This window comes from Prionailurus bengalensis, chromosome B4 (assembly GCF_016509475.1).
Source record: "Prionailurus bengalensis isolate Pbe53 chromosome B4, Fcat_Pben_1.1_paternal_pri, whole genome shotgun sequence".
Taxonomy (NCBI): Eukaryota; Metazoa; Chordata; class Mammalia; order Carnivora; family Felidae; genus Prionailurus; species Prionailurus bengalensis.
In genome coordinates, this window is record NC_057358.1 from 70,712,924 (window position 1) to 70,740,624 (window position 27,701).

The 27,701-nt window shown below is 41.1% G+C and overlaps 1 protein-coding gene across 1 annotated transcript in view; it reads right to left on the reverse strand.

Annotated features, from left to right (window-relative positions):
• Positions 1-23,594, reverse strand: part of ADAMTS20 (ADAM metallopeptidase with thrombospondin type 1 motif 20) — a 176,923-nt gene extending 153,329 nt beyond the window's left edge. The window contains exons 1-3 of the mRNA XM_043563431.1: positions 23,492-23,594; positions 22,615-22,976; positions 4,151-4,313 (exon numbers count right to left, since the gene is read on the reverse strand). Coding sequence (XP_043419366.1) covers positions 4,151-4,313; positions 22,615-22,976; positions 23,492-23,582 — 616 coding nt within the window. The 5' untranslated portion in view covers positions 23,583-23,594. The remainder of the gene's footprint in view (positions 1-4,150; positions 4,314-22,614; positions 22,977-23,491) is intronic.
• Positions 23,595-27,701: the final 4,107 nt, after the last annotated feature.

The following is a 27,701-nucleotide window of genomic DNA, read 5'->3' on the forward strand; positions in this document are numbered from 1 at the left end:
ACATAGCTGCTTTCAGTCCCCTGGGCTTGAGTCTGTCCTCATTCAAATCCAAAATTATTTCTTTTAAATATGAGAGAGAGAGAGAGAGAGAAATGCAAGCTAGTAGAGGAAGAATCCCAAGCAGGCTCCCAGGCGGTCAGTGCAGTTGACGTGGGACTCAATCCCACAAAAGGGGAGATCACGACCTGAGCCAAAACCAAAAGCTGGATGCTTAACCAAATGAGCCACTCAGGTGCCCCCCAAATTATCTTTAAAACTAAAGCCGCTGAGTACTACAACCTTAGAAGCTATAGATGGTCTCTGCTTTAACAGTAGGGTCTCCTCTGTTTCCGATTCTGTGTCTCCCTCTCTCTCTGCCCCTCCCCCATTCATGCTGTCTCTCTCTGTCCCAAAAATAAATAAACGTTGAAAAAAAAAATTAAAAAAAAAAAAGGGGCACCTGGGTGGCACAGTCGGTTAAGCATCCGACTTCAGCCAGGTCACGATCTCACGGTCCGTGAGTTCGAGCCCCGCGTCAGGCTCTGGGCTGATGGCTCAGAGCCTGGAGCCTGTTTCCGATTCTGTGTCTCCCTCTCTCTCTGCCCCTCCCCCGTTCATGCTCTGTCTCTCTCTGTCCCAAAAATAAATAAACGTTGAAAAAAAAAATTTTAAAAAAAACAGTAGGGTCTCCTCAATACCCTTAAGATAGCCTACACAATCCTACACTCCTTTGAGATCTGCACCTGTGTGCCTTCACAGTCCCATTTTGCCCTACTTTCCACACTCACCACACACATCAGGACTCTGGACATACAAATACTATTCCCCTCTAGTCTGTTCTAACTTTTACAGATTGAATGATTTCTGATTTGGCTCTCAACCACAGGACCGAAATGTGCTCTGCTTATGTCTGCCAGCACAGTTCAGCTTTCGCAGGCACACTGAAATTATTTTTAATTCTTTTTAACATTTATTTCAGAGAGACAGAGACACAGAGCATGAGCAGGGGAGGGGCAGAGAGAGGGGGAGACACAGAATCTGAAGTAGGCTCCAGGCTCTGAGCTGTCAGCACAGAGCTCGATGCAGGGCCTGAACTCACCTACTGTGAGATCATGACCCGAACCGAAGTCGGTCACTCAACCAACTGATCCACCCAGGCGCCCCAGGCACACTGAAATTATTAAAAATCCTCTCACTACAAACCTCAGTATCTGTTTTACTTCCTGCCCAACGGAGGACCTCTCCACTACTATAGTAAACCCTTTTGCCCATGCTTTCCCCCACACTCCTTCCTGCCTCCTGACCAACCCACGTTTCATAGCTTGTCATGGGGTGGCATGTCCCCTTCTCTAGTGAATTGTAAAATTCTTTCAAAAGGTAGTTATTTCCAGGTCTGTCACCTTACCATACTTGATCTAAACTAATCTTGGGTGCTTTTTTTTTTTTTTTTTTAATACAAGTCCCCTCTACCATCAACCTTTTACTTTTGCTTCGAAAATGCCCAAAAATCCTTCACAATGAAGATTAGGTGCTTTAAGTATCACTTCCTTGGTAAAAACCCACGAAGTTGCTGTTCAGCCCCTTAAGCTGCTTGTAATACAGCTCCTTGCCCACAGCAGCCTCGATTCAGTTTGTGATTTCTGTTCTTGTGTTCTTTTACCACCCCCAGGGCTTTGAGAACCTGAATGAAGAGAATCACTCAAATTTTACCCAGTACACTCCTTGGCACATGTTAGGGACTCCAAGACTAAGGATAAGTTTAGAAAAAACTAGGAAAAACACAGAAACTTTGAAACTGGCCAACATCATCTAAAACCCATTGAAAGACCTTTCATTTTACTCATGTCAAGTCCCGTTTAATAGAAGAAATGTTTTAAGCTCCTAAACTCCAGACACTGAGAGGAGAGGGGCAGAGTAGCAAGGGAAAAGACTGCAGAGCTTACCAGGACCAGTTCCGCTCTGCCGTGGGTGACAAAGGGGATAAGCAAGAGCAGAACTACATGTAAAAACCCAGAAGATATTTCATTCCCAACCTTTTCAGAGCCTCCCCCTTCTGAGGTTTTAGTTTTGTTAGGGTGGATGATGGTAGCGTACAGAGGCTGTTTGCTCATTTTGTGGGGTTTTGGGGTGTTTTGCCATTTTGACTCAATTTTACTTAGACAATATCGGAGGTCTACCTGGAGCCTGGCATCCACAATAGTTAGGTTTGGCAACCAAATGTAATTTGTATGGCCTCAAGGAGCCACTGTCAAACCTGATGTTGAAAACAACCATCAAGGCTTGAAAGCACTATGAATTGCAACACTTTAGGGCCATAATGAATTAAGACCATCAATAGAAATGTGGGGAAAAAATGACTTTCCCTTTTCCCCTTAACCTTTTTGGTTCATGTGCTCAATCTTTAGACCAACCCATTTGAAGAGGTCCTTCTGAATCAAGGTTCACCTGTGGAATAGAAGATCCTACAAGTATATCTGAACAATAATGCATGAATTGGGGAAGAAAAAGCCTTTGATAACATTTTACTAATTATGTTCACAAGTCTCCATTTTGCCTAACAAAATGATGATTAGCAGCTAATTATTTAGGCCATTAATTGATTGCTTTGTGATTAAAGATACGTAGGTTAGTTGTACTTAAATTACCTCCATTTTTAAGACTTGTAAAGGATACAGTCTTCGAGGTTTTAGTAGATAAATGTGGAAAAATTGTGATTAAAAAATGAAATTCCATAACTTTCTATTTAATTTTGTGTTTTTGTAATAAATGTGTAGTATAAAAAATTTTTAAACAAAAGACTGGCTTTTCTTGTTCCATTCTCTTTCTGATAATGAACACTGATTGTGAATGCAAAACCCTGCATATCATTATGTGAAACATTTATGCATTCAGAGTGTCTACTTGGTGGTTTTCTTCTTAAGAAGCTAAACAATTCATTAAACAAGCTGCTCCTGAATGGTAGATCAGAACAAGCATAAGCTGCCTTCTGTAGAATTCTATTGTGAAGCTGTACCCATTTGTGTTTTCTTTGAAGCCATAAAAATGAAACCCTTATGCTCATATTAAAAGCATAAGAAAGGCATCTATTATGTCAATAGATTTAAAACACGGCCTTAGACACAGTGAGAACCACTCCAAAATGGCACTCTTATAATAGCAAAGGTTAAGAAGTGCATTCCCAGAGAAAACCTTCAAAGGCCTACATATCATTATATCCCAAAACAGATGGCATTGCAGTGTTGGGACTATACTTTATGGACACCTACAATCTCAAATAAATCCTTTCTAATCCCAGTCCTTTGTCTAGATTTTGTACTTTGATGATAACTGCAGGTGCCTTTCTCCGTTCTTCAGAGAATGACACAAGGATATGAAGATTCACGTACACACATGGACACAACTCTTAACAGGACTTCTATGCAATGCACTAATTTTACTAGCAACAGATTTATACTTTATAGATATGTATGATTTATATTTTACAGATACCTACTATTCCTAGATTCTAATCCATTATAATTCTTTGGTCTGAATTTTACAGAAACAAAAAAATATCATTCATTATTGGAAGCATAAACTCATAAAAACCACTTTGTAAAACAATATTCGGAATTTTCTAGTATCTGTGTATATACTTGGGAAAACCTCAAACAGCAGATGGAGACAAGAAAATTCACAGCAGCATTGTTTATAACGACAAACTGCAAGTAACCCAAAAGTTTATCTATAGGAAAATGGATATATGACCTGTAAGATACTGCACAGCAAGACTAAACCCCTGCTACACACACCAACATAAATCTCAAAATACTGAGTAAGAGTCAGAAAACTACACACAATGTTTCTTTTACAAAGTTGAAAGCATAGAAAATTGAACGGGTTATTACTTTGGTTCTTCTTTAATTATCTAAAATTCTGCTAAGAAAAAGCATACTAGTAGTGTGACTAGTAAATGGATTAAAGTTTGATTATTAAATCTCATGCAGAATACTTTTTTGGATCTAAATTTATTTTACAAAATTGCCTACAAACCAATTTCTAATGGGTCCTTACAGGTCAAGAAAATTTGTTTGAAATATACTTCAGTATTTGAGGAACATATGTCAATTCTAACCTACAAGAATATTTAAATAGTGTAATTTTACCAAAAAAGTTTTACTCCATAGTTTACCTGAAACTTCACAAGGCTGGGGAGATTGCAGAAAATAGCTGCTCTTTAATTCCTGTCTGTATATAAGATGTGGTTTGTTATGATCATCTTCAGGTTCACTCCCATCTGCCTTCATTATAGGTTCTAAGAAATATTCACCATCATGCGCTTTAAATGTTCCCATCTGAAAAGAAAGAAAATAATTTGTCACTAAGAAGGGAAAGCATGCAGCGTCAGTTTTAAGTGAGCACACAGATGCAGGACATCCAGAAGTCCATTCATTCACTGTCATCCGCTGAACATAACGTTTCCTTGCCATGATGACCCAATACATAAGAGCGTGAAGGGAACCAAGACTGGACAGCTTTCTAATAGGCAGTGTTGTGATGATCTGCATTCCAGTAAAAAGAATGGCATAGGCAATGTCCTCAGGATGGAAAAAAAAAAAAAATCTATCACCTTCTATAATAAGAGAGCCTGTTTAGCTTGGTTTATATAAGGCAGTGAGTTTTCTGGGGTCAGATAAGAGATCTTGAAGATAAGAGATCTTGATGCTAGCAATTTACAATTTGTAAGCCGTGGAGAGCCACTGAAGAGTCTTCACGAAGATCTATCTTCTGAATTCCAGAAGCCACAAACTTGTTTTTCAATATCCCCACTTGGATAACTAGTAGCATTCTCAACCTAAACATGTCCAAATCAAAACTCCTGATTTTCAGTCCAAACCTGCCTTTTCAATGGTCCCTATTTCAGTAAATGGCAACAGTATTATTCCAAATGTTCAGGTCACAAGTTCTTAGAAGTCAAGGATGAGCTCTTATGCCTAAGGTAACATCCTACATTTAAGTCATCTGCAAATCCTGATAGCGCAGCCTTCAAGGTATAACTGAAATCCAACTGCTTCTGCCAAGTTTTACTAACACATCCATGATCTAACCTAATGTTTTGTTTCCTCTATAAACCAACAGTCCTTTAGTTTAGGGTCTATGGAGGAGTCACAGTAATTTCTCTTTAAGTCTAGATCAATGTTCTTCAACAAACATGACCAAGTCATTCAGTAAAATCCAACGTCCTTACAATAATCTATGATGTCCTGCTGTGCTCACATCTTGCCCCTACTATGCCTCCAGGCACACAGGTAACTAATTCTGACTTCTCCCACTTCCACCCTGGCTCCTTCTAGAGCTCCACTCCTGGTGTCTCTGCGATTTCTCAAATATGACAAGATGTGTTCAGCTCACCTCAGGACCTATCCCCTTACTAAAACTTCTGCCTTCAAGCACTTTCATAATGGCTCCTCGAGCACTTGTTTCAGATTTCTGCTCCACATTCACCACCCCATATGTCAACCCACCTCCTACATCTATCCTTCTTATCCCGTTTCATTTTTCTTCAATGTACGTATCAATACCTCTTATTTTTATTTGTCTGATACAATCCACTAAAACATAAGCTCTGTAAGAACAGAGCTTTTGCCCACACTTCTCTCTGCATGCCTCTCATGTCTGCCCCATACCAGATGTTGGGGTATATATAACATTAGTAAATAAGACTAGAAGGGTCAACCATACTAAAAAAGACTAAGGTAGAAAGTTTAGCTTAGTAACTGTGTTATAGATGGTGGGGGGAAAAATACTAGCAGTTATAAGAGGCTATAACATGAAGACAAAACCTCAATTGCAGTGACAGCAATGGCATGACAGTTGGGAGAGAATGATTACAAGATATCAATGCCTGAGGAAAAAAAAAAGAAAAACAGAGGGAGAATTTATGATATAGAGATTAACTGTTTGGTAAAATAGGGGTTACCGAAACAACTCCAGAAATGTTAAGATTCCAAAACAGACCCTTTTTCTACCCAACAGAAAAAGAGGTCAATTACATCACAAAAAACTCATGTCTTTGATTTTACAGAGAAATTCCACCAAACCTTGAAAAAGCAGGTAATTCCAGTGTTATTTGAAATTTTCCAAAACATAAAACACATAAGTTCTTTTTAAGAAGGGAGTGTGATCTTCGAGCAAAACCTGATAAAGACAGCACCAAAACAAAAACACAGGACAAGCTCATAGAGATCGAGATCAAAGTCCTAAATTTTACTAGCAAACCTAATTCAGCAACCTGCGAATACATGACAAAATGGAATTTCCTAGAAGAATGTAAGGATGGTGTAATACTGGGAATTTTCTTGTTTTTTGCAGTAGGCTCCATGACCAGCATGAAGCCCAACATGGAGCTTGAACTCAAGACTCTGAGATCAAGAGCGTGACCTTTAACTGACTGAGCCACTCAGGCACCCCCAATACTGGGAATCTTAATTCGTTACAATCCCCTATGTGAATTTAAAAGAGATCCCATGACTTCTAAAAAAAATTTAACATTCTTCATTTTAAATTTTTTTTTCAACATTTATTTATTTTTGGGACAGAGAGAGACAGAGCATGAAAGGGGGAGGGGCAGAGAGAGAGGGAGACACAGAATCGGAAACAGGCTCCAGGCTCCGAGCCATCAGCCCAGAGCCTGACGCGGGGCTCAAACTCACGGACCGCGAGATCGTGACCTGGCTGAAGTCGGACACTTAACCGACTGCGCCACCCAGGCGCCCCGACATTCTTCATTTTAAAAACACCCATAGAATATAAAACAAGTGCTTAAGATAAACTATCCAGCCCAGAGACGATGTCACATGTAAGATAGATTACATAAAAGATTAAGAATAGATTGCAAAGGGAGAGTTAAAAGTATTCATAGATGCAATCAGCATGTGCCTTAATAACTGAAAAGCTACTATAAGTGATTTCAGGGAGATAAAATACAGGTCTAACAAGTTTTCATATATGAACACCCATTAGAAGATATTATGAAGAAATTATCCCATTTACAGATTAAATGCCCAGGAACTCAAATTTGTAAGATGTTAAATCAGTACTAGAGAACTACAAATTAAGTGGAACCAAGTGCCATGTCCCTGAGTAATAAGATTCCCCAAATGAATCTATAAATTTAACAAGACCCTAATTTTAATAACTATATTTAATATGTAAACGTCTGAAGTACATATGGAAAAATAAAGCAACCAAGAGGATTCTAGAGAACAGGGAGGTAGGACTAGGACTATTTAGATATTAAGATAGGATACAGCCACATTAAATTCTTCAATGCTAGCACATGATAAGCCCAAGGCTAATTAAGGAAGGCTAATTAATCCTACAGGATTCAAGACTTGTGCATAGACAACATCTCAAATCAGTAAAAATATTTAGGAGTACTGCAACATGTGGGCAGATATCCAGAATAATTTGGATACTTCCTACATAGAATTCAAAAGATCAGTGATGTAAGCTTTTGAAAAAAAACGATAACAGCACTAGAAAGTAACAAGAGAATGCCTTTATCACTTTGGAATAGGACAAGTCATTTTAATCCTGACTCAAAACCTATAAAAAAGAAAATATTAGGGGTACCACCCAGGTGGCTCAGTCAGTTAATTGTCAGGCTCTTGACTTCAGCTCAGGTCATGATCTGATCTCATGGTTCATGGGTTTAACCCCATACTGGGACTCTGTGCTGATGGTGGAGAGCCTACTTAGGATTCTCTGTCCCTCTCCGATTTGTGTGCATGCACTCACTTTCTCTCAAACTAACATTTTTAAAAATGTTAAACTTCACTCAGGAAGAATATAGCGAGAAGCCATTTTCAACTAGGAAATTGGTAAAAATGTAAGTTTTTATAACATACTTCAAATGTGTCTGAAAAAAGATACCTTCTTCATACATTACTGTTAGAAGGTAGATTAGTGCAATCACAATACAAAGCAGTTTGGTGATATCTAACACCATTACAAATGCATTTGCTTTTGGAGGCAGCAATTCCCCTTCTGAGAATTTCTATCACCGATCTACATTTCCAAATATATGAAGTAACAAAGTTATTAACCATAGTATTGTTCTTAACAGCAAGATACAGGACCTAATTCCAAGACCACTGACATGTACGTAAACTATGGTACAGCCACACAATGGGATATTTTGTGGTTACAGGCAAAAAGTAAACATTGCATGTAGTGATACGAAAAGGCCTCCAATTATTTAAAGCAAAATACTACACCAAGATGTATAGTTCACAACCATTTGTGTAATAAAGAGAAACACTGAACATTTGTTTGCCTGGGTGCTAGTAAAGAAACTAAGGATTAGAAATAGTACAGGTGAAGGTATATTACTTCTTTATAGGATACTGTTTGATCTCCTCAGAGCATTACATGTTATCTTCGTGCGTTTATTCTTTACAATTATTCTCCCTCACTAGACAAGAGGCTTCATGTAGGCAGAGACCTGAGCTCTGAATCTCCATGGTCTAATACAGTATCTGACAGAGTAGGCATAGCGCAGAGTATTTGTTCAACCATTAAAACTATGATTCCCTCAGCTTCTGTTAAGCTGAGGCAGAACAGAAATTAGGACACAGGCTGGAGCTAGAACATGGAGACTATTGCATGCAGGGAGGTTTTAATCAGGAAAGCCTTACCATAGACAAATGAGAAAAATTACATCCTTATGATCATGAACATGTAACTAAAATTAGCATTTTCTTCAAGTGGGAACATAGGCAACAAATCCCAGTGATATTGCCGATGGCAAGCCGATTTTTCATCATGTTCAAAGAGGTTTGAGATCTCACAATAGGTTGATACTCAATAGTTATTAGATATTTAATGCATAAGTAAACACTTACATAGCTTTTTAATATCTTGATAACTATCTTTCAATATAGTTTTGTGCAGGGGCTTTAAAACATTCTGGGAAGGGTTCCATGGGCGAATTATTAAAGGGTTTGAAGAGAAGTGGGAAGAGGGACAAGAGTCAAAGCAGTAACTCTGAAAGATCAGATCTTTGTGCAGCTAAGATCTTTACATCAGCAAGGGAAGAGTTGGTGGCAATGGTAGGTAGTCAGCGGTAGAAAGTCAGCAAGGTGTGTGATGAGGGCTCGTATCCATTGGTAGTTAAGAGTGAAAAGCAGGGGCGCCTGGGTGGCGCAGTCGGTTAAGCGTCCGACTTCAGCCAGGTCACGATCTCGCGGTCCGGGAGTTCGAGCCCCGCGTCAGGCTCTGGGCTGATGGCTCAGAGCCTGGAGCCTGTTTCCGATTCTGTGTCTCCCTCTCTCTCTCTGCCCCTCCCCCGTTCATGCTCTGTCTCTCTCTGTCCCAAAAATAAATAAAACGTTGAAAAAAAATTAAAAAAAAAAAAAAAAAGAGTGAAAAGCAGGCCTCAAATGGTCAGCTTTTATAGACCCCTTTCTCTAGTTTGGTGAGGTTCAATTGGAAGTAGGCATTTGTAATATTAATACCTAATTCCAATATATACCTACAGGATTTATTTCAACCTAACAGTAACTCTCAAGTTATATTATCCCCACTTTCTAGTAAGGACAAATGAGGAACAAAAGGTTAACTTATCCAAGTCTTATACCTTAAAAGACGTAACCCAGATGGTTTGGCTTCACAGTTCATGCCTTAACCCATTACACAGTACTAGTTATGATAAACCAGTTTTGATAAACCCTACAAGTTGACAAATACTTAATGAATACCTCTACTATGTGCCAGGCACAGTGCTAGGGGCCAGAGATGGAGGGGAACATGCAAATCCCTACCTTCCAAGAATTTACACTTCTATGGAAAAGACAATAATGCTATGCCTGGTGGTAGGAAAAACAAAGAAAATAAAGCTGGGAACTCTGGAAAGCAGTATGGAGGGTCCCCAAAAAGTTAAAGATAGAACTAACCTATGACCTAGCAATTGCACTACTAGGCATTTATCCACAGGATACAGGTGTGCTGTTTCGAAGGGACACATGCACCCCCATGTTTATAGCAGCACTATCAACAATAGCCAAAGTATGGAAAGAGCCCAAATGTCCATCGATGGATAAATGGATAAAGATGTGGTATATGTATGCATGTGTGTATGTACACACACAAAATGGAGTATTACTCAGTGATCAAAAAGAATGAAATCTTGCCATTTGCAACTACATGGATGGAACTAGAGGGTATTATGCTAAGTGAAATTAGAGAAAGACAAATATCATGACTTCACTCATATATGGAATTTAAAATACAAAACAGATGAACATAGGGAAGGGAAGCATAAATATAAAAACAGGGAGGGGGACTTAAGAGACTCAGATACAGAGAACTGAGAGTTGCTGGAGGGAATGTGGGTAGGGGGATGGACTAAATGGACAAGGGGCAGTAAGGAAGAGCCTTAATGAGTTGGGATGAGCACTGGGTATTATACATAGGGGATGGATCCTGGAATCTACTCCTGAAATTATTGCACTATATGCTAACCTGGATGTAAATTAGAAATAAGTTAAAGAAAAAAACAAAGGCAGGGAGACAATCAGTGAGGTAAGGATGCACTTCAGGCTGAGGCTAAAACAAGGTAGCCTTGGAAAACCCTGGGAGGACACTCCAGAAGGAGCAGGGACTCAAAGGCCCAGAAATTGGGAAAAGCTTGGCAGGTCCAAGTGACGGAACAGGGAGGCTGAAGCCGTGCCAACAAAGGGCAAGCTAGACAGCTGGACAGGCTGCACTTGTGCTTATCACATCTCAATACTCAAAAATATATTGGTCTAGGGGCGCCTGCATAGCTCAGTCAGTTGAGCATCTGACTTCAGCTCAGGTCATGATCTCATGGATCATGAGTTCAAGTCCTACGTTGGGCTCTGTGCTCACAGCTCAGAGCCTGGAGCCTGCTTCAGACTCCAACTCCACGCATATGTATGTATGTATGTGTGTGTCTGTCTGTCTCTGCCCTTCTCCTGCTCGTGCACAGTCTCACATATAAATTAAAAGAAAATTTAAAAAATGGATTGGTCTGCATTTAAAATGTCAGAATTTTTAAGGGCACCAGGGTGGCTCAGTTGGTTAAGCATCAGACTATTGATTTTGGCTAAGGTCATAGTTCAGGAGATCAAGCTCCATGCTGATAGCCCAGAGCCTGCTTGGGATTCTCTCTCCCTCTCTCTGCCCCTCCCCACTAGCTCAGGAGCACACATTTGCACTCTCAAAATAAACATTTTAAACAATCTAAAAACTTGGCAATTTTCCACTTAAGCAAATCCTATGAAGAACAAATTCAAAGATCAATTACTGAATCACAGATAGGATAAGCACAGTCTTGATGAATGAGGCCTCATTTCCAGTTCTTAGTTATAAATATGTTATTTAGAGAATAACTGAAGTTATTGCTTTAAATCTCATTGTAAATAACATTTAAATCACAATTTTAAATAATCCCTTAAAGCCATTTAAATGATTATAGCAATTACAGGCCTAAGTTTCTCTTCACACACAATTATTACTAGATCAACATCTCCTTAAAGATAAAGCCATTACTACGCTTACAGTTCCAAAAATTTAAAACGTTGCTTAAGATGTAGCAGATACTCAATACATATCCATAGAAATGAACATTTTTGAAAGGAACATGGTGAAGTACCTGGTTTTCTCCCCTTATTTTTTCCTCTAACATTAAGTTATGGTGGTTAGGGGACTTGCCATAAATTTACATGCTTTGGTTTTCTTTCAATGCTAACTGGTAAAATGTTTTGGCACTCAGTTACATAATAGGTTAGGATTACACTTTTTTAAAGGCTTAAAAGATAATTGAATTCTAGTGTATTAATGTTCCAGTCTAAACAATGTAGCTATATATTAAGAATTCATCTATTTCTTGGATATTCTACTGGTCTATACACTAGCATATTTAATTCTACTAATTCCTGTTTTCCAGCGATAACTACAGATCACTTATTTTCAATATATACCAAAATTTCAGCTCCCTGCGTGTTCCCAGAAAAACTTCAACTATGCTTATCAGGAACAAAGACACTATTTTTGAAACGTGAATAAACGGGCCCATGGAAAAATTGCTTTCTGTCTTTTTAAAAAAGCATGCTGAAGAAGGAAATGTGATAGCATCTTGGTAAAAGATACAAATAGACATGAGGTGGCTTATTACATATCTAAATGCATCTACAAAACTACTTTGAATGCCAAACTACTGGGAAAAGCTATACTGAAGCTCTACCTTGGAAATTTTTAAATTTTTTTGGATCAAAATCTGACAATGGGGTTTTTCTAGCATAATGTTCCAATAACACTGCACAGGGGTCAAGCTTGTATTCCCACGTGAAAAGTGAAAATAGCTCTATCCAGAGTCCATCAGAACTTCCTTTTAAGTTGTACCAGAACACTGTAGCCTGGTAAGAATATTGCTTTTATAACTCAAAGGCTTTTCCCCAACAAAAACCTTATGTTTTAGGAATACTTATAGAATCATTTGTCCTCACAGTAACTCCTCCGTATTTATCAATGAGGAACTTAAGTATGTTACTCCCATCATGTTTTCTATAACCCACCCCACTGCAGGGGACTTTCTGTTCAAGTAAAAATATTAGAGCTTTGCCTAAAGGCTTGTAAGGAAGCTTTTAAACTTGGAAAGGAACCTGGTAAGAAATTGGAAGACTTAAAACAGGTGGTTCATGGAATCCTATTTAGATCATGCCATATTTTTAGCAACCTGCCTGTCTGCAGAGGGGCATTGCAATTTGATTCATGAGAAATGCCAATCAAATTCCGAACACGTTCTTTTTATGACTATTAAAAGCAGCAAAACTAGTTTTCACTTGGGCAAGGGTTTCCCAGTTACTTGAGCAACGATCTTTTTACCAAGCTGTATTGAGGCATTAAGCAATTATACATACAACTGGTTCCAATTTATTCTCATAGGTCAAAATTTTTATGTAGAGTATTTTTATATATGTAATTGTTTTTCCAAAATGTTCCTCCTTATTGTGCCATTTATACATACTTTTTTCCAGATACATGGCAAACACATGTACTGTAGCCACAACTAATAATGTACTCAGATTTCATTAAATAGTAAAAACCAGTAGAATATAAACTGGACACTTTTCCAAAGTCAGTTATAGTTATCACATTAGCATTGGCAAGTACAGAACATTCAAACATAAATTCCAACTGAGTAGGGCAATTAGAGCCTCTAAGAATTTTAGGAACCAGTTGCTCTCAATGATTAAGAAAATTGAGTTTTAATTTTAGGGGTGGATCACTGGTAGTATTTTGGTTTTTGTGGTGGTAATTTTTCATAAATTGGAGGAGAATCAGGTTAATGCTATTTATAAGAGAGCCGGAGGAGATGATCTGTGTTTGCACTTACAGAAACTTAAGCAAGTCACTTCATATTGGACTCTCCATTCCACAACTTGTAGAATAGAAATAATTCTACCTAATTTCCTGAGAAAGGCAGTATTGTTAAAACATCAGTGATTTTGAGATGGATTTTGAAATAGGATAAAAAATTCTCCACTAAAAACACAGATGTTGGGGCACCTGGGTGGCTCTGTTGATTAAGTGTCCGACTTCGATTTAGCTCATAGTCTCAGGGTTCAAGAGTTCCAACCCCACATGGGGCTCTCCGCTGTCAGCACAGAGACCACTTGGGATCCTCTGTCCCCCTCTCTGTCCCTGCCCACTCTGTCAAAAAACAAACTGCGTGCACGCGCACATATTACAGCCACCCTTTTCCCCCTAGGCAGAGCATAATTATGTAATAAAAGATCATGAAGATTAACTCAGATTCATTTTTATTTTGAGCTACTCCATTGGATGCAGGTTTTTCTCCATTACATTTCCTCATAACACCACTGATCACGCCTAGGAAATAGCATCATATATACACACACTTCAAATATGAAGAAAATCTAGTTGGCTCCAGTTGTCTAAAGTAGAAAATTCTAAGACTTTCAAGAGGAGTCCTTTCCTCTGGCAACATTCATTACTCCCCATTCCACAAGGCAACTCCAGATCTCCAGTATAAAAGTGGGAGGAGGCAATAAAGAGAAAATGCATTGCCAATACTTCCTCTGAAAAGAGACCACACTCGCCAATCCTTGCCCTTGAGGATCAAGAGGAGGACTCCAGACTCACCCACCCAAGCCTTATATAGCCAAATGACCCTGGTGCAAGTGGTGTCCCAGCAACAACAACAAGGAATAAATTCTGTAGTATTTCTTTCTTGTGGGCACTGAGGATTTTTGAAATTCTAGGAACTCATAAGGGTACAGAACAGTCAACATTTTGGGAGGTCTAGGGAGTTTTCAGGATAGCCTCTCTCAACTTCTAAGTGGAATATCTGAAGACATAAAACCTAAAGGCATTATAACAATTAGAAACTTTAAGAAGTCATTCAGAATTGTTTTATAGATGTATGATGGAAATATCTTCATGACTGATTATGGAAGTGTTTTAAGTCCATGCTACTTGAAAATATATGTAACGTCTAGGACACATGCCATATACCTGCCAGACCATCTGTCATATTTATAGCATGTTTCTTATAGTCTAGTTTACAAATAACATGTAGTTTTCAATTATTTAGGAAAATATATCATTTTTTCATTTATGTCTCCTGGTATAGTTTTCCCTAAAGTTTACGATTTATTATAGTTTGTTCTACTTTAGTACAGCTGGACTTTTATCAGTAAGGGAAAAATCCAATATTTTGCTTTTCCTTAGGAGATATTCTTGGCATTCACAGATTTAACGTGAATGCCTTTGGCAACGGTCATAGATAATTAACATGAAGTAATTACCAAAACTCAATCTGCCGTCTGAAGTCAGCTAAGTTTTTTTTGTTTTTGTTTTTTTGTTTTTTTTAAGTACCAAACAGTCAGAGAAACCATGAGCCTGGACTAAAGAAGCCCTGATTGCTTTAGTTGTAACATAAACCATAGCCCCTCAATTACCTCAGCATTCCTAAAACCTGCCCCAACCCCCATCTCCACCCCCCAGACAGCATCCTCCCAGAATCTTAGATGTGGCCATGACGAGATGGGCAAGACCCGCCCAGAGAACAGAACCAGGGGCCTTGGTGACTTGGCTGTCCAGAAAGAGGAATCCAAGAAGGTGATTAAAGAGCTCTCCTGCCAAGGTAGCAAGGCTCCACAATCCCTCCTCAGAAGTTGTCCAAAATGGCTATAAATCAGGTTTCTTTTTTTCCTGTAGGAAGTTTAAGATTAGGGTCACAGTCATGCTGCGTATTGGGTTGGGGATGAAGACCGTGCCCCCAACAGGTGGTCTCCTTGTAGATGAGAGAGGTAGGCTTGCTGTGCAGGAAGAAAAGGACAAGTGGATATTTGGCCAAAAGAAGGGCAGCCCGTGGCCAAGATTGGTGGTGACAACTAGCATATATTCTATCCTCCTCCTTGTCCTATCACTGCTCCTCATTTCCCAGCCCTTTTCGTCTACGTCAAGTCAGGCATTAGCACAATGTCAACGGTAATGTGTCACTTTGGGACTAAGGCAGTCAAGAGCCAGTAGGTCTTCATGCTATTACTGCGCTGATACAGCATTTATGTAGCTCATGAATATTTGAAGAAGTTTAACACTCTTGTACTGACATTACTACCAATATCTAACAGTGGCTAGTATGTAATAAATACCTTCTTGGATAGCTTAAGTATATTTTATGGAAACCAGGAAGTACAAGCAAAACAGAAATAAAGCCTCCTGTAACAAGAGTGCAATATAAACCCACATGAAAAACACAACTTAGTTATCTTTTAACCTATGCACAACTTTTTAAAGTATGTTCAAGTACTTCAACAAATTGCTAAAAATTTCCTTGCATTTAGGACTGATGTAATGAACTAGTGTAATTACTTTGCACATGTTAAAAGCTGCTTTAGCTCTTTCACCTGAGCATTTCTGTGTTCTCCATTGGGTGCTACAATCATCATCCCTGCACTTAAAGTCTACAGAAGAGTCAGCAGCTACAATTTGATATATGATACATAAGGAGGAATCCAGTAGCGGAACAAAGGCAGGCCTGGTCAGCTTGGTCTAGAGAAAATCAGGGAAAAGGCTTAAAACTGATCTGAAGGATGATGAGTTTAAGAGAAAGAACATTCTAGACCAAGAGTAAATTCAAGTTCAACTATTATAAACCTATTCTAGATCCAAACACCTGTTTCTAGAATAATTATCTCTTCCTTGCCACCTATTCTGTCATTAGCTTTCTTGGTTAATGGTTACAGGATCATGTAGTCATTTAAGTCATCAAAATCATTTTGGTCTTTTAGGGTCCAAAATTCAAATGTGTCCCCTTATAAGGCTGTTCAACTTCAACACTAACATTTTGATGGTTTGTGAAGGGGGTTGTTCTATGCATTGAGAGAAGTTTTGCCATATTACTGTCCTCTGGCCACAGAATGCTAATAGCTTTCCCTATACCACCCTCCCCCACAACCGTAACAGCAAAAATGGTCTCCAAACATCACCAAAGATCACACGAGAGAAAAATGCCCCCACTTACGTGATTAAGATAAAGCTTCTGAACAGCAAAGGAATCAATCAAGAAAACTGAAAGGCAACCAATGGAATGGGAGAAGAGATTTGCAAATGACATATCAGATCAAGAGTTAGTATCCAAAATCTATAAAGAACTCCCCAAACTTTACATCCGAACAAATAACCCAGTTATTTGGATTATTGGGCAGTTATTGGATTATTGGAAATGGGCAGATAGGAATAAACATTTTTCCAAAGACATCCAAATGGCTAATGGACACATGAAAAGATGTGCATCAGGGAAATACAAATCAAAACTACTTTGAAATACCATCTCACATCGCTCAGAGTAGCTAAAATTGACAACTCAGGAAAGAACAGATGTTGGCGAGGATGTGGAGAAACGGGAACCCTCTTGCACTGTTGGTGGGAATGCAAACTGGTGCAGCCACTCTGGAAAATGGTGTGGAGGTTCTCAAAAAATTAAAAACAAAATTACCCTACAACCCAGCAATAGCACTGCTCGAATTTATCCAAAGGATACAAGAGTGCTGATTCAGGTTTTCACAGTGCTATCAATAGCAAAATTATGGAAAGAGCCCAAGAGTCCATCAAATGATGAAGGGATAAAGAAGATGTGGACACACACAAATACTACTTGCCAATGAAAATGAAATCTTGCCATTTCCAGCAACGTGGATGGAACTGGAGAATATTATGCTAAGTGAAAGAAGTCAGAGAAAGAAGTTTCTCAACTTCCACACACGAGTGAAAACATAACAGAAGACCATGAAGGAAAAAAAAAATGTTACAGAGGGAAGCAAACCATAAGAGACTCTTAAATACAGAAAACAAACTGAGGGTGGAGGGATGAGCACTGGGTGCTGTATCTAAGTGATAAATCATGGGAATCTACTCCTGAAGCCGAGACTACACTGTATACATTGTAAGCTAGCTAACTTGACAGTTTTATAAGAATTAAAAGCAAGCCTGACCTCAGTTGAGAACTACTAGTCTACATTAGCATACCGCACACAGGCACCTACTCTTTCCCTTCACTGCTGCAACCACATTGACTTTTCTTCCCCTCCCATAGACTGCAAGAGTGGTCCTTTCAGTGACTCACTGCCATCCCTGGTACCCTGCACAGCGTTGCATAAGGAGAAGACCTTCCCAACACATCAACTCCCCCCACCACCACAGCTCAAGCCTCATGCTTTCACAAGTCCACACTTTAATGTGATGTCTCCCTTAGCCTCATCTCCCACTCCACCCTATTTTCCAGCTGCACAGGGCGAGGAGCTGCCCTTGAATTTCCAGATCCACATGGAGTTATCCCTCTTAAAGTCCAGGGGAGAGGCCTTTTCCAGCACAGGTCTCCATGCTCTTACTCCTTTCTCCAAGTTCACACAGTACACGTCCTGCACTCTTCTCAACAGCATCAGACTTTGGGTTTGTGTGCCTGGTGGCAGTACAGGATGGCCCTGAACATGCGAAGCATAACTGGCCAAGGATCCCAGCCACTAGCTTTTGAAATCCATCCTAGTTTGTAACCCAGCCATCTCTCAAGTGATGCTCCCATTCAGTAACTGAGTGCGGCAAGGATACTGAGGGTATACCCCTCCTTAGGGGGCATGGGACTCCTCTTTCAGCCCAACTCGGCTTGAGGCAAGCTTCACCGAATCTTGCTTAGATTCCCCAGCAGCCTTGGATGCTTCTACCTAACATTCTCATCTTCCATTTCAGAGTTCCTTATTTTCTCTAACATAGGCACTCCCCCTACACAAAATGCTTAGTCACACAATCCCGTCTTGTCACCCACTTCTTGGAGGACCAAAACTAACAGAATATTCACATAAGAGATATAAGAAATTCTCCCTGATAGAGTACTTGATGGAGTATTTGAATAACTGAGAGGTCCTTATGAATTTTATATATGGTGCTTGACACACCGCAGAATGGTTAGGAGAAACTTCAAATAAGTACACAGCACCACTGCAAGTTACTGTAGGAGAACACCGTAGAAGCCAGATGCAGGGTCTGGTTTTAGGACATCTGGAAACAGTTTCTTTCAACCAAGACGACTGCATTGCTTCAAATCCCACCAAGAAATAGTGAAGCTAACAGTCTAGGCAGTCAGGTTAGTCCCTGAGGGCCTTGGGAAGAAGGGAACCCACTGGGTAATAGAGGACTGGTCGTCCCAGGGGCTGTTAGGAAAAGCCTGGATGTAATTTACATGTGCCATCCTGACCAGTATACACCAAAAGTTCAGCTTAGTGAATACTGATCTCTACTTTGGCAAGGGTGCTAACATTATGAGAAGATAGAGAATAGGACCATAAGAGCAAGGCTTAGAGTTGAAAATAGGAGTATTAAGGCCTGGTAACTGTACATTCTGTGACAGTTCATCAATGGACTAAATAAGTTACAGAAAAGCACAAGTGACCCACACGTGAAAAAGACTTCTGGCAGACCCTGTGCTCCTGATTCTCGGGTCCCCAACAGTTAAAACTAAAGAGCACCTGGATGGCTTGCTCAGTAGAGCATCTCTTGATTTTGCCTCAAGTCATTTTCCCAGGATCACGGGATCAAGCCTGCAGTCGAGAGCTCCATGGGGAGCACAGAGCCTGCTTGGGAACCTGTCTCTGCCCCTCCCCTGCTCGTACCCTCCCTCTCAAAATAAAAAAAAAGCCACTAAGTACTAGCTCAGGCTCAGTGATTTAGTGAAAGACATGAATATGAAGACTTCTGAATAATGGGGAAAAAATTAACCACATACGAATTAAAGTTCACCTGTTTGGGGTTAATCCAACACTAGCAGTCCACTAAATGGGATTCATGCTGAGGTGTCAATTTTTTGTAAGCAGCTCCATATATAGAGAGATTTTGGAAACACTTTGGGTTTCATCTCCTTCCTCAATAGTCAGCGTAGAAAGGGTAGAGGCTACCTCAAGTAAGAAGATGGAAGGAGAACCAGTCAACTAAACAAGATGTGGAAGGGAACTTCGCAGATTTCTTCACCCAGGAGGGTGACTGGGGGCCAAAGAAACAGATGGAAAGATGTGCATGTGCCAACTTCTCCACGGAGGATGAAGATCCTAGAGACAAAGGCATGTTAGTTTAAGGGGACTGCCAGAAGTAGTTTCGGCAGGTTAAGCAGGACTCAGGGAAGAGACCCGCCAAAAGGGATCCCTCCTCCTCCACACGCCCTTCACAAAGTTAGGGATGTAGCAGAATTTAGCAAAGGGAAGAACTAAGTCTGCCTTGAATTTCAAATACCATGGAGGATTTCAGACTCTTAGAAGAGTCTGGAAGATCAACAGCATCACCAAACCACGTTACATAGGGAAGGTACAGCAGCAGAAGCAAAGTGATAAGGGCTGCACGATGCAGTAGTCAGACACAGAATAAGGGCTACAGCCACAACTCACAGGGATACACAGCAACAGTGAGAGCCCATGAGGGGAGTCCATTAGACTTGACTGAGCAGAGGCAGCCCCAAGTTCTCAGATCTTGAATTACACTGATGGAACAAGAGGCAAAACAACTAAGGCACAGAGGAACTAGAAGTCCATCTCTCCACCTTCCTCCCAAACAATGATCTCAGAATGAACAATTTGAGGCCCTGTATGGGGTCCATTTTTGTCAGTCCATGTGTTTGAGTCTAGCAATGTAAACACAATACACATTAGCAATAAAGTGAGGAAATCAGATACTCAAGATATTTAAGGAAAATACAACATCCATTTATAATTAAAAGCAAACTTAAAACAAAAAAAAAAAAAAACTAGAAAAAGAACTTAAGACTAGCTCTAACAACAATCCTTCAGTAAATTTCAACCTCAGTGGTTAATGGACAAGTCAAAGCTAGATCACAGTCACATACAAAGTCAAAGACCAGTCAGGAAACAAGAAGGAGCAGGGCCAGAAGATTAGTATTAATTTCACAGGCATTGTATCAAAGTTGATCTTTAAACGATTCAGCTGGTCCAGGTTGTGGGTACCACAATTTTATTCACATCTAAAGACTCATCTGAGACTATGAAGAACTGGTTATGTGACAAACGGACTATAGAACCTACCAGGAGTTCAGTTATTTGACATCATTAACCTAAATGAAGTTAATGATGGAGTTGGGGTAGAAAGATCTACGGGTCGTATGTATATGGCTAATATAGGCTCCAGTGGAAATACCAAAAACCGACAAATGTCACTTCTCTCATTAGTAACTTGGACTTTTAATTGGTCATGATCCAATTACTAAAAGATTCTTAGCTGATATTTGCTCCATCACTCGAAGTTCTTGCTCTACCATGACTGATGTCCTCAATGCAGCCTTATAAAAATTGAAACACATAGGTATACAGTTTTTAAAAAGTTAAAGTCTGAGAATATCAATACATTTTCAAAAGCAAAGTAAATATACAGAAGTCAGAACTTAGACAACTATATCCAAATTGGCATAGTTACAGGCGAGGATAACTAGTCAAGACCTAAAAACATTTCCAACTGTTTGATTTCACAAAGGGGAAATTGAATAAGAATTTGAACTATACCAGCATTATGAATCAACATGAACAGAAACATCACTCCTAATAATGTTTCCCATCTGGAATGTTTTTCCATGCCATGAAATACTAAATCAAGAAAACATTAACCATGACAAATTGTGGTAGTAAATCTAGAATTTTCCAGACCAGTTACACATTGAGAGGTTCTAGGAAGGAATATTTTTCTTTCCTTTGATATATAGGTGGCTGTGTAAATATTACTGTGTTTCTGCCATTCTGATGTTTCAAGCTTTCTATTTAGATACAGCAGAAAAGGAAATTGTTCAAGACGTTCCATGTAAACACAGGCCAAAGTAACATGAAAAAGATCAAGTAGATCTTCCAAAATTTACTTAGTCAAGACCAATACTCACACCCAGGAAGACATCTTAGGTCAATTAACCTGAGAGGAAGCATTACATTTGAATGCTAGAATCCAGTAAATTCCTAGTTGTTTCTTTTTGAACTTGTCTTTAATCAGAGTTAATGAAGTCGGTTTATTTTAACAAAACTATTGAAACCTGGAGTTTCAAAAACTTGGACAGGAAAGTGTTCGACCTATTTTCACTAACCCCTGATACTTAATTCATTTTGATCATAGGTAGAACCACAGACATTGTGACTTTGTTACCAATAAAAGGATACCTTTGTATCAGTTATGTAGCTATCCAGTTTATACTTCTTCCCACTACAGTAGTGAATAGACCCCGCCCCAATAAGATTGCTGGGTTGATGATGTATTATGAAACCATAAATTGTATTTGTAACATTTTGACTACTGTTAGTATTTAAAAAGGAAGCTGATTAACGTTTTACACATTTAAAGTTATGCTCAGAAAAGGTCCTGCTGAAGAAGTTCATCGTTGGGAGTGGAGGGGTTAGGACCTCTGCCTGCAAGGGAGAGGAACACAAAGAACCCATTATTTTTATTTCCTCCCTCCACAGTAAGGTTTTTTCTTTTACACAAAAATCTTACTCCCGTCACTCTAATGATCATTTCTCATTTACTGGCACCACGTCTCTGTAGATACCCTGTCAAATATGGTGAAATTTAGACGCCGGCAGATTCAGCCTCTAGGGCCACCCCATACTATCAAAAAAAAAAAAAAAAAAAAAGCCAACTTTTCGAGTTCTTTTCATTTTACATATATTCATTTTCATTTCCTTCTAAATTCAAGGAGATTTAAGTAAATTCAGGGGAGTCAACTTCAGTAAGTGGTCCGGAGTTCGTGTGTCTGAGTGGTATCACCTGCCCTGCTGGAAGAGACATTTCACATGTGGCACAGGCCCCATAGGTCCACTCCCTGACTCACTAGCTCAACATCTGACACTTCGGGAGTCGCCCACCTTTGCGGAAAGGGTCAGCAGGTAGAGACTACAGATCTTCCAAATGCCTCTCCCCCATGGTAGGAAGGGGTGGCCTCAGCTAAGGTTCATCTAGGTGTTAATCCCCCTGCTAACATCGATTCGGGGAAAACCCAATGACGACTGACTCTCTGAACACAGCCCTTACCTGGGTCCCCAGAAAAATACCCAGGGGCCAGAGGACACTTACCAGGCCTCCACAGAGGCTGAAGACCGCCGTGTGATCCGCCCGAGCATTGACCTGGCCTCGATAGAAGCAGTGGCGTAGATCTGGGGCCACCACGCTGCGCTCCTCGGCCCCGCGCGCGGGGGCTCCCAGGTGCACCTCGGTGTAGCCAGCGGCCAGGAAGGCCGCGTCCGCGCTCAGGTTCAGCTGGAAGAGCTGCCCGTAGGCGCTGATTCGGTAGTGGGTCCTGAATGGCGGGGGCTCCAGGGCCTCCGAGCTGCGCTTCCTCCGGCTGAAGTGGTGGCTCTGAGGGAACACTTCGCCAAACTCATTGACCCGCGCGGGGGTCACCACTTCGTAGGAGGCCAGCGTCCTTACCAGGGCTTCTACAACCACAGAAATATGGCCCCTGAGCCCCCGCGCGTTACCAACGTCCCAACCCCAGACTTGAACCAAACGCCCCAGGTCCAGATACACCAGGGGCACGACAAATGCACACACGCTGGCGAGCGCGCGCGCACACACGAACACACGTGCTCCGCTTTCCCACACCCCCGACTCGCTCCAACCTTCCCAAGCAAAGACCCTGACACGCCCGGCCCTGCACAACCCACTCCTTCTCCCATCCCTCTTTGCTTCCCAACAGCCCACTGGTGCCCTGCGGGCGCACGCGCCTCTCTGCCCCCAAGCGCCCCCACCGCGTGGACCCGGGAGGGACACGGTGCCCGGCGCGCACAATTCCTCGAAACCCGGGGCAGCCGCAACCTCTCAGGATGCTTGGGGCTGGCTGATCCGGGAGTCCCGCGAGCCCCTGCAGGACTACGATCCTCACAACGGGGCTGGGCCACCCACCCCCCCTCGCCCCCACCCCGCTGCTGAAGGCGCCCGGCGGTGACCTTACCTTGCCTGGGGTGCAAGTGAATTTCCCAAGATCTGGTGATGAACAGCGAGAGCTGGTAGAGCAGCCCCGTCAGCCACTTGGCCACCCGCATGGTTCCACCCGGGGGATCCCAACCGGGGAGGCCAACCCGAGCCGCTCGCCGGCCGCCCAGCCCGGCTTCCCCGCGCTCCGCAGCCTCTCCTCCCTCTCGCCCGCCGTGCTCTGCGCCGGCCGCCGCGGCGCCTTCAGCAGCCTCCGGAGCAGCAGTCCCGGCCCCGGGCCGGACCGTCTCGCCACACTGCCAGCCTCCGCTCCCTGAGCCGCTGCTTCATCGCACTGCAGCCCCACAGCTCCCGGCTCGCTCTCGGCAGCCTCGCTCCGCTCCCTGAGCCCGCACTGCCCTCAGACGCCTTCTCCCTGGGTCCAGATCCACGCGAGGAAGCGAGCCGACCTAGCAGGAACGGTGCCAATATAGCCACCCCGGGCCGGGCGAACGCGGGGGAGAGCCCGCCTCCACGGGCAGGGCCGGGCCAATCAGCAGGAGGCGCGGCCGGTGCTCTCCCTCCCGCGTGCAGCCCGCCCCCAACTCCCAGCCGCGCCGGGAGTGCGGTCCCAGGGGGCTCCGGCGCCGGGAGAGCAACGTGGTGTGGAGCCCGAGGGCCAGCTGGACAACGTCCCGCTACCTGTAACACCCAACACCGATGCAAGCTGTGCGGCCGAGGTCCAGAAAGGTGATAGGTGTGTGAGGGTTTTTAGTTCTTACAGTGAAATGAAAAGCATCAGTTGGAAAATTTCTGTTATTTAGGTTTCAGGGTAATTTTAGGCTTCTCAAGCAAGACAAAATAAGCTACAGCGGGAAGTTCCTGAAGGCAAGGGATTCTTCCAATGAAGCTTAATGACCTGCCTTGATTGGCAAGGGCCCCTGTGTGCTCTGGGAATTTAAGAGCATCGTAGGTGCAAAGGGGAAGGCGAGGTTGCAATCAGCAAACACTGCTGGGTGTGAATTTCTGGGAGTCGTCTAAGGAAATGCTAAATGAATCGCTCAGTCTCCACAGTTCCCGTAGTTGTCATTTTTTTCTTTTAATATTCATTTTTGTACTTAATTTTGTATAAAGAGCTCCTCAAATTATAGAAACGTCAAGCCCCACAAAACTCGTATCTGCCCCTGCCATGTAGCTGCCTGTCATTTTATGAGACTTCCTGCTGGTAGTTTCACAATATTAATTGGCCCTCCCTGTATGATACCCAAATGACCCCATGTATCCCTACTCATTTTCCTCAACCATTACTGTAGCCGTGGATCCAGGTGTGTTGCCTCGTGTCTCAAATTCTATAAACCTCAGCAGCAGCAGAAAGAATTGTCATTTCAGAACTACTCTCTCATTTCTCAAATCCACCTGTTTGATCTGCAGATTCTTTATTGCTTCTTGTTGTAACCAGTATGAAAACGAAAGAGGAGGAAGTCGTCAGTTGTCCTGAAATCCAACCAAGGGGGAGAAAGAATGTGAGAGAAAAGGGAAGGAATATATGGGTACATCTTCCCAAACACAAAGGAATATCCTTTCAGTTTAATTCCTGGCCGCCCTTCTTCCCTGAGCTCTCAACAACAAAAATTCTGTTGACTTTGAATTGACCTCTCCTGGCATGCCTCCTTACTTTTATATCATACACTTGGTCCATCTGTTGTTCACCGCTAATGTGAGCCAATCTTGTTTGAGGAAGGAGAGTTTAATTTTACTTTTACCAAGGAAAATACCCAGCTAGGTGATGGTAATTCTTACACAATCAATCCCCTTTCTTTTGTGCCTCTTCCTCCCAAATGTCATTTCATTCATCACAGAGTTACAGACATCTAATTTTTCCCCCTTAAGTTAAGCACACTGTTACTCTAAACAAAACAAACCCACCTGTCCTATTACCCACACCTGTCTATTTAGAGGTTACCTTCAGTACATTGTAATTTAGAGTCATTTTAATTACATTGCAGTTCTAAATGTATCTTTACATCAGGAGCCATGCCTTCCCTCATACAATAACAGAAAATAGAACTGCACCTGTTTCATTGGCTATCTGCTAATGAAGGCAAAATAAATATTTCATTTCCATCACTGAATTTTTGCCACTCAAAGTAGTTTTCTCAGTGGGGTATGTGATTTTCAGCCTGTTCTAATGTTTTGGAAATGTTATTTTAAGAATAGGCCTATTTTATCTTTTATTAAAGAAACGGGAAGTTGTTTGGGAAGTTTATTCTATGCTATTATAATCTTTACCATATTCAGTAAAAAGCATTATTTCCCACATCTTCTAGAAGATAAATGTTACATTTCCATTCAGTATCTATGTAACTAAGCTGAGTTTCCTTAAATCCTTTCTGGCTTCAATGCCTTCTCATTATATTAGGCTCAACTGTTACGATATTCACATTGTCTCTCTTCCTTTCTCTGTCTCTGCCAATGAAAATGCCATGAGTAAACTAATCTATGCCATTTCAATCCATTTCCTCATATTGATCATTACAGCTACCACTTAGGGAATTGCTCTGACATAAGCATTATACAAGGGACTTTAGAAAAATTACCTCATTTAATTTATGCATTCTCCCCATGGAATTCAGAACTTACCCAGATCACATATCAAGTTAGACTCAAATATCTTTGGTTTCAAATTCCATACTTTTTATAAGAAAATTGTACTCTTTATACCAGCTCCAATCTGATGTAGTACAGTTGTAACCAGCAACAACTCAGAAAATGAAAGCCATAGTTATATTACATGTAATTGTATTTGATTCATAATTTTGACAATCATCATTATAACTATAAGCTATGTTATGAGGTTGGCACAGTGTAGAGAAAATATTGTCAATCTTCCAAAGCAGGAATAGGCTCACTATACTCAAGATAGACTTTGTTTTTATAGTCCTAATTCCACCATAACCAGCTGTTTAAGGTTCAACAATTTACCGAAACTCTATAAGCCAATTGTATTGGACAAAATGTGCTCAATGCACGTTCATGTGGATTACGATTTTTATTACAATATAATATGAGACTGATGTTCGTACCGAAAGGAACAACTGTTTGAATAGAGACTGCTTTTCTAATATTAGTAGGTAGGAAGTAGGGTGATCAATCTTTACAGTGTAACTGAGACTAGGGAGTTTCCTGAGATGCAAGACTTTCGGTGCTAAAACTTGGGGAGTCCTGGGCAAACTGGGATGAAATGGTCATTAAGTTCAGGATTTCTCAACTGAGGCAGTATTGACTTTGGGGGCCAGGCGAGTCTTTGTTATAGGGGGAGGGGAGCTGCCCTACTTGATATAGAATGTTTAGCAGCATCCCTGGCCTCTACTCACTCGGTGCCAGTAGTACCCCACCCCTGTTGTGACAACCAAAAATATTTCCGGACATTGGCAAATGTCCCCTGGGAGCAAAAATGGCCCTGGTTGAGAACCACTGGCCTAACAGGGGGATAAAATTGGAAAATGATAAATGCGAAGAAGTGGGTTTGGCAGGAGACCCCACAGATGCCGCTCCATTCTTAATTACAAATGGCCAATTGTAAGTAGAAACATTATATTGTAGCAGGTGTGGGAGATTATCCATCATTCTAGTTAACACAGTACAAGCTATGGTCATTGTGTTAATTCTTAAAGCACTGTTATTTCCAGGTGTGCAGAGAATCGATCTCTTCCGCCCAAGCAATTCTTACACTCTGTTCAGATTGTAAGGGTTATGTGGGGAGGGGACTATCAACAGGCTCTTTGAGGCAGTATCCCCAGCACCAAATGTTGTGTCCTCTTAGAATAGAAAAAAAAGTAAATATTCATTATATAAACAAATAGTAATATTAACATTTATATAACCTGGAAGAATAGGCAAATTACCAATCTTACCATTTGCTTTAAATGAGGATATTTACACCACTTAAATTTAATATAATACTTAATATATTTATATTCAAGTCCATCATCTTGTTTTCTATTTGTCCTACTCTTTTATTTTCTGCCTTCTTTTGGATTAACTAAATGGATTAACTATCATCCCATTCAATCTGTGTTAGCTATAACTTTTTCCTTACTTAGGAAGTTACCCTAGAATTTATAGTCTACATCTTTAATATATCTCTGACTGGCTTCAAGTATAGTATGCAAATTCAATTTCATCCCTCCCAACCTTTGTGCTGTTGCTATCATCATACATTCAACTTTTGCATATGTTGCAATTCCCAC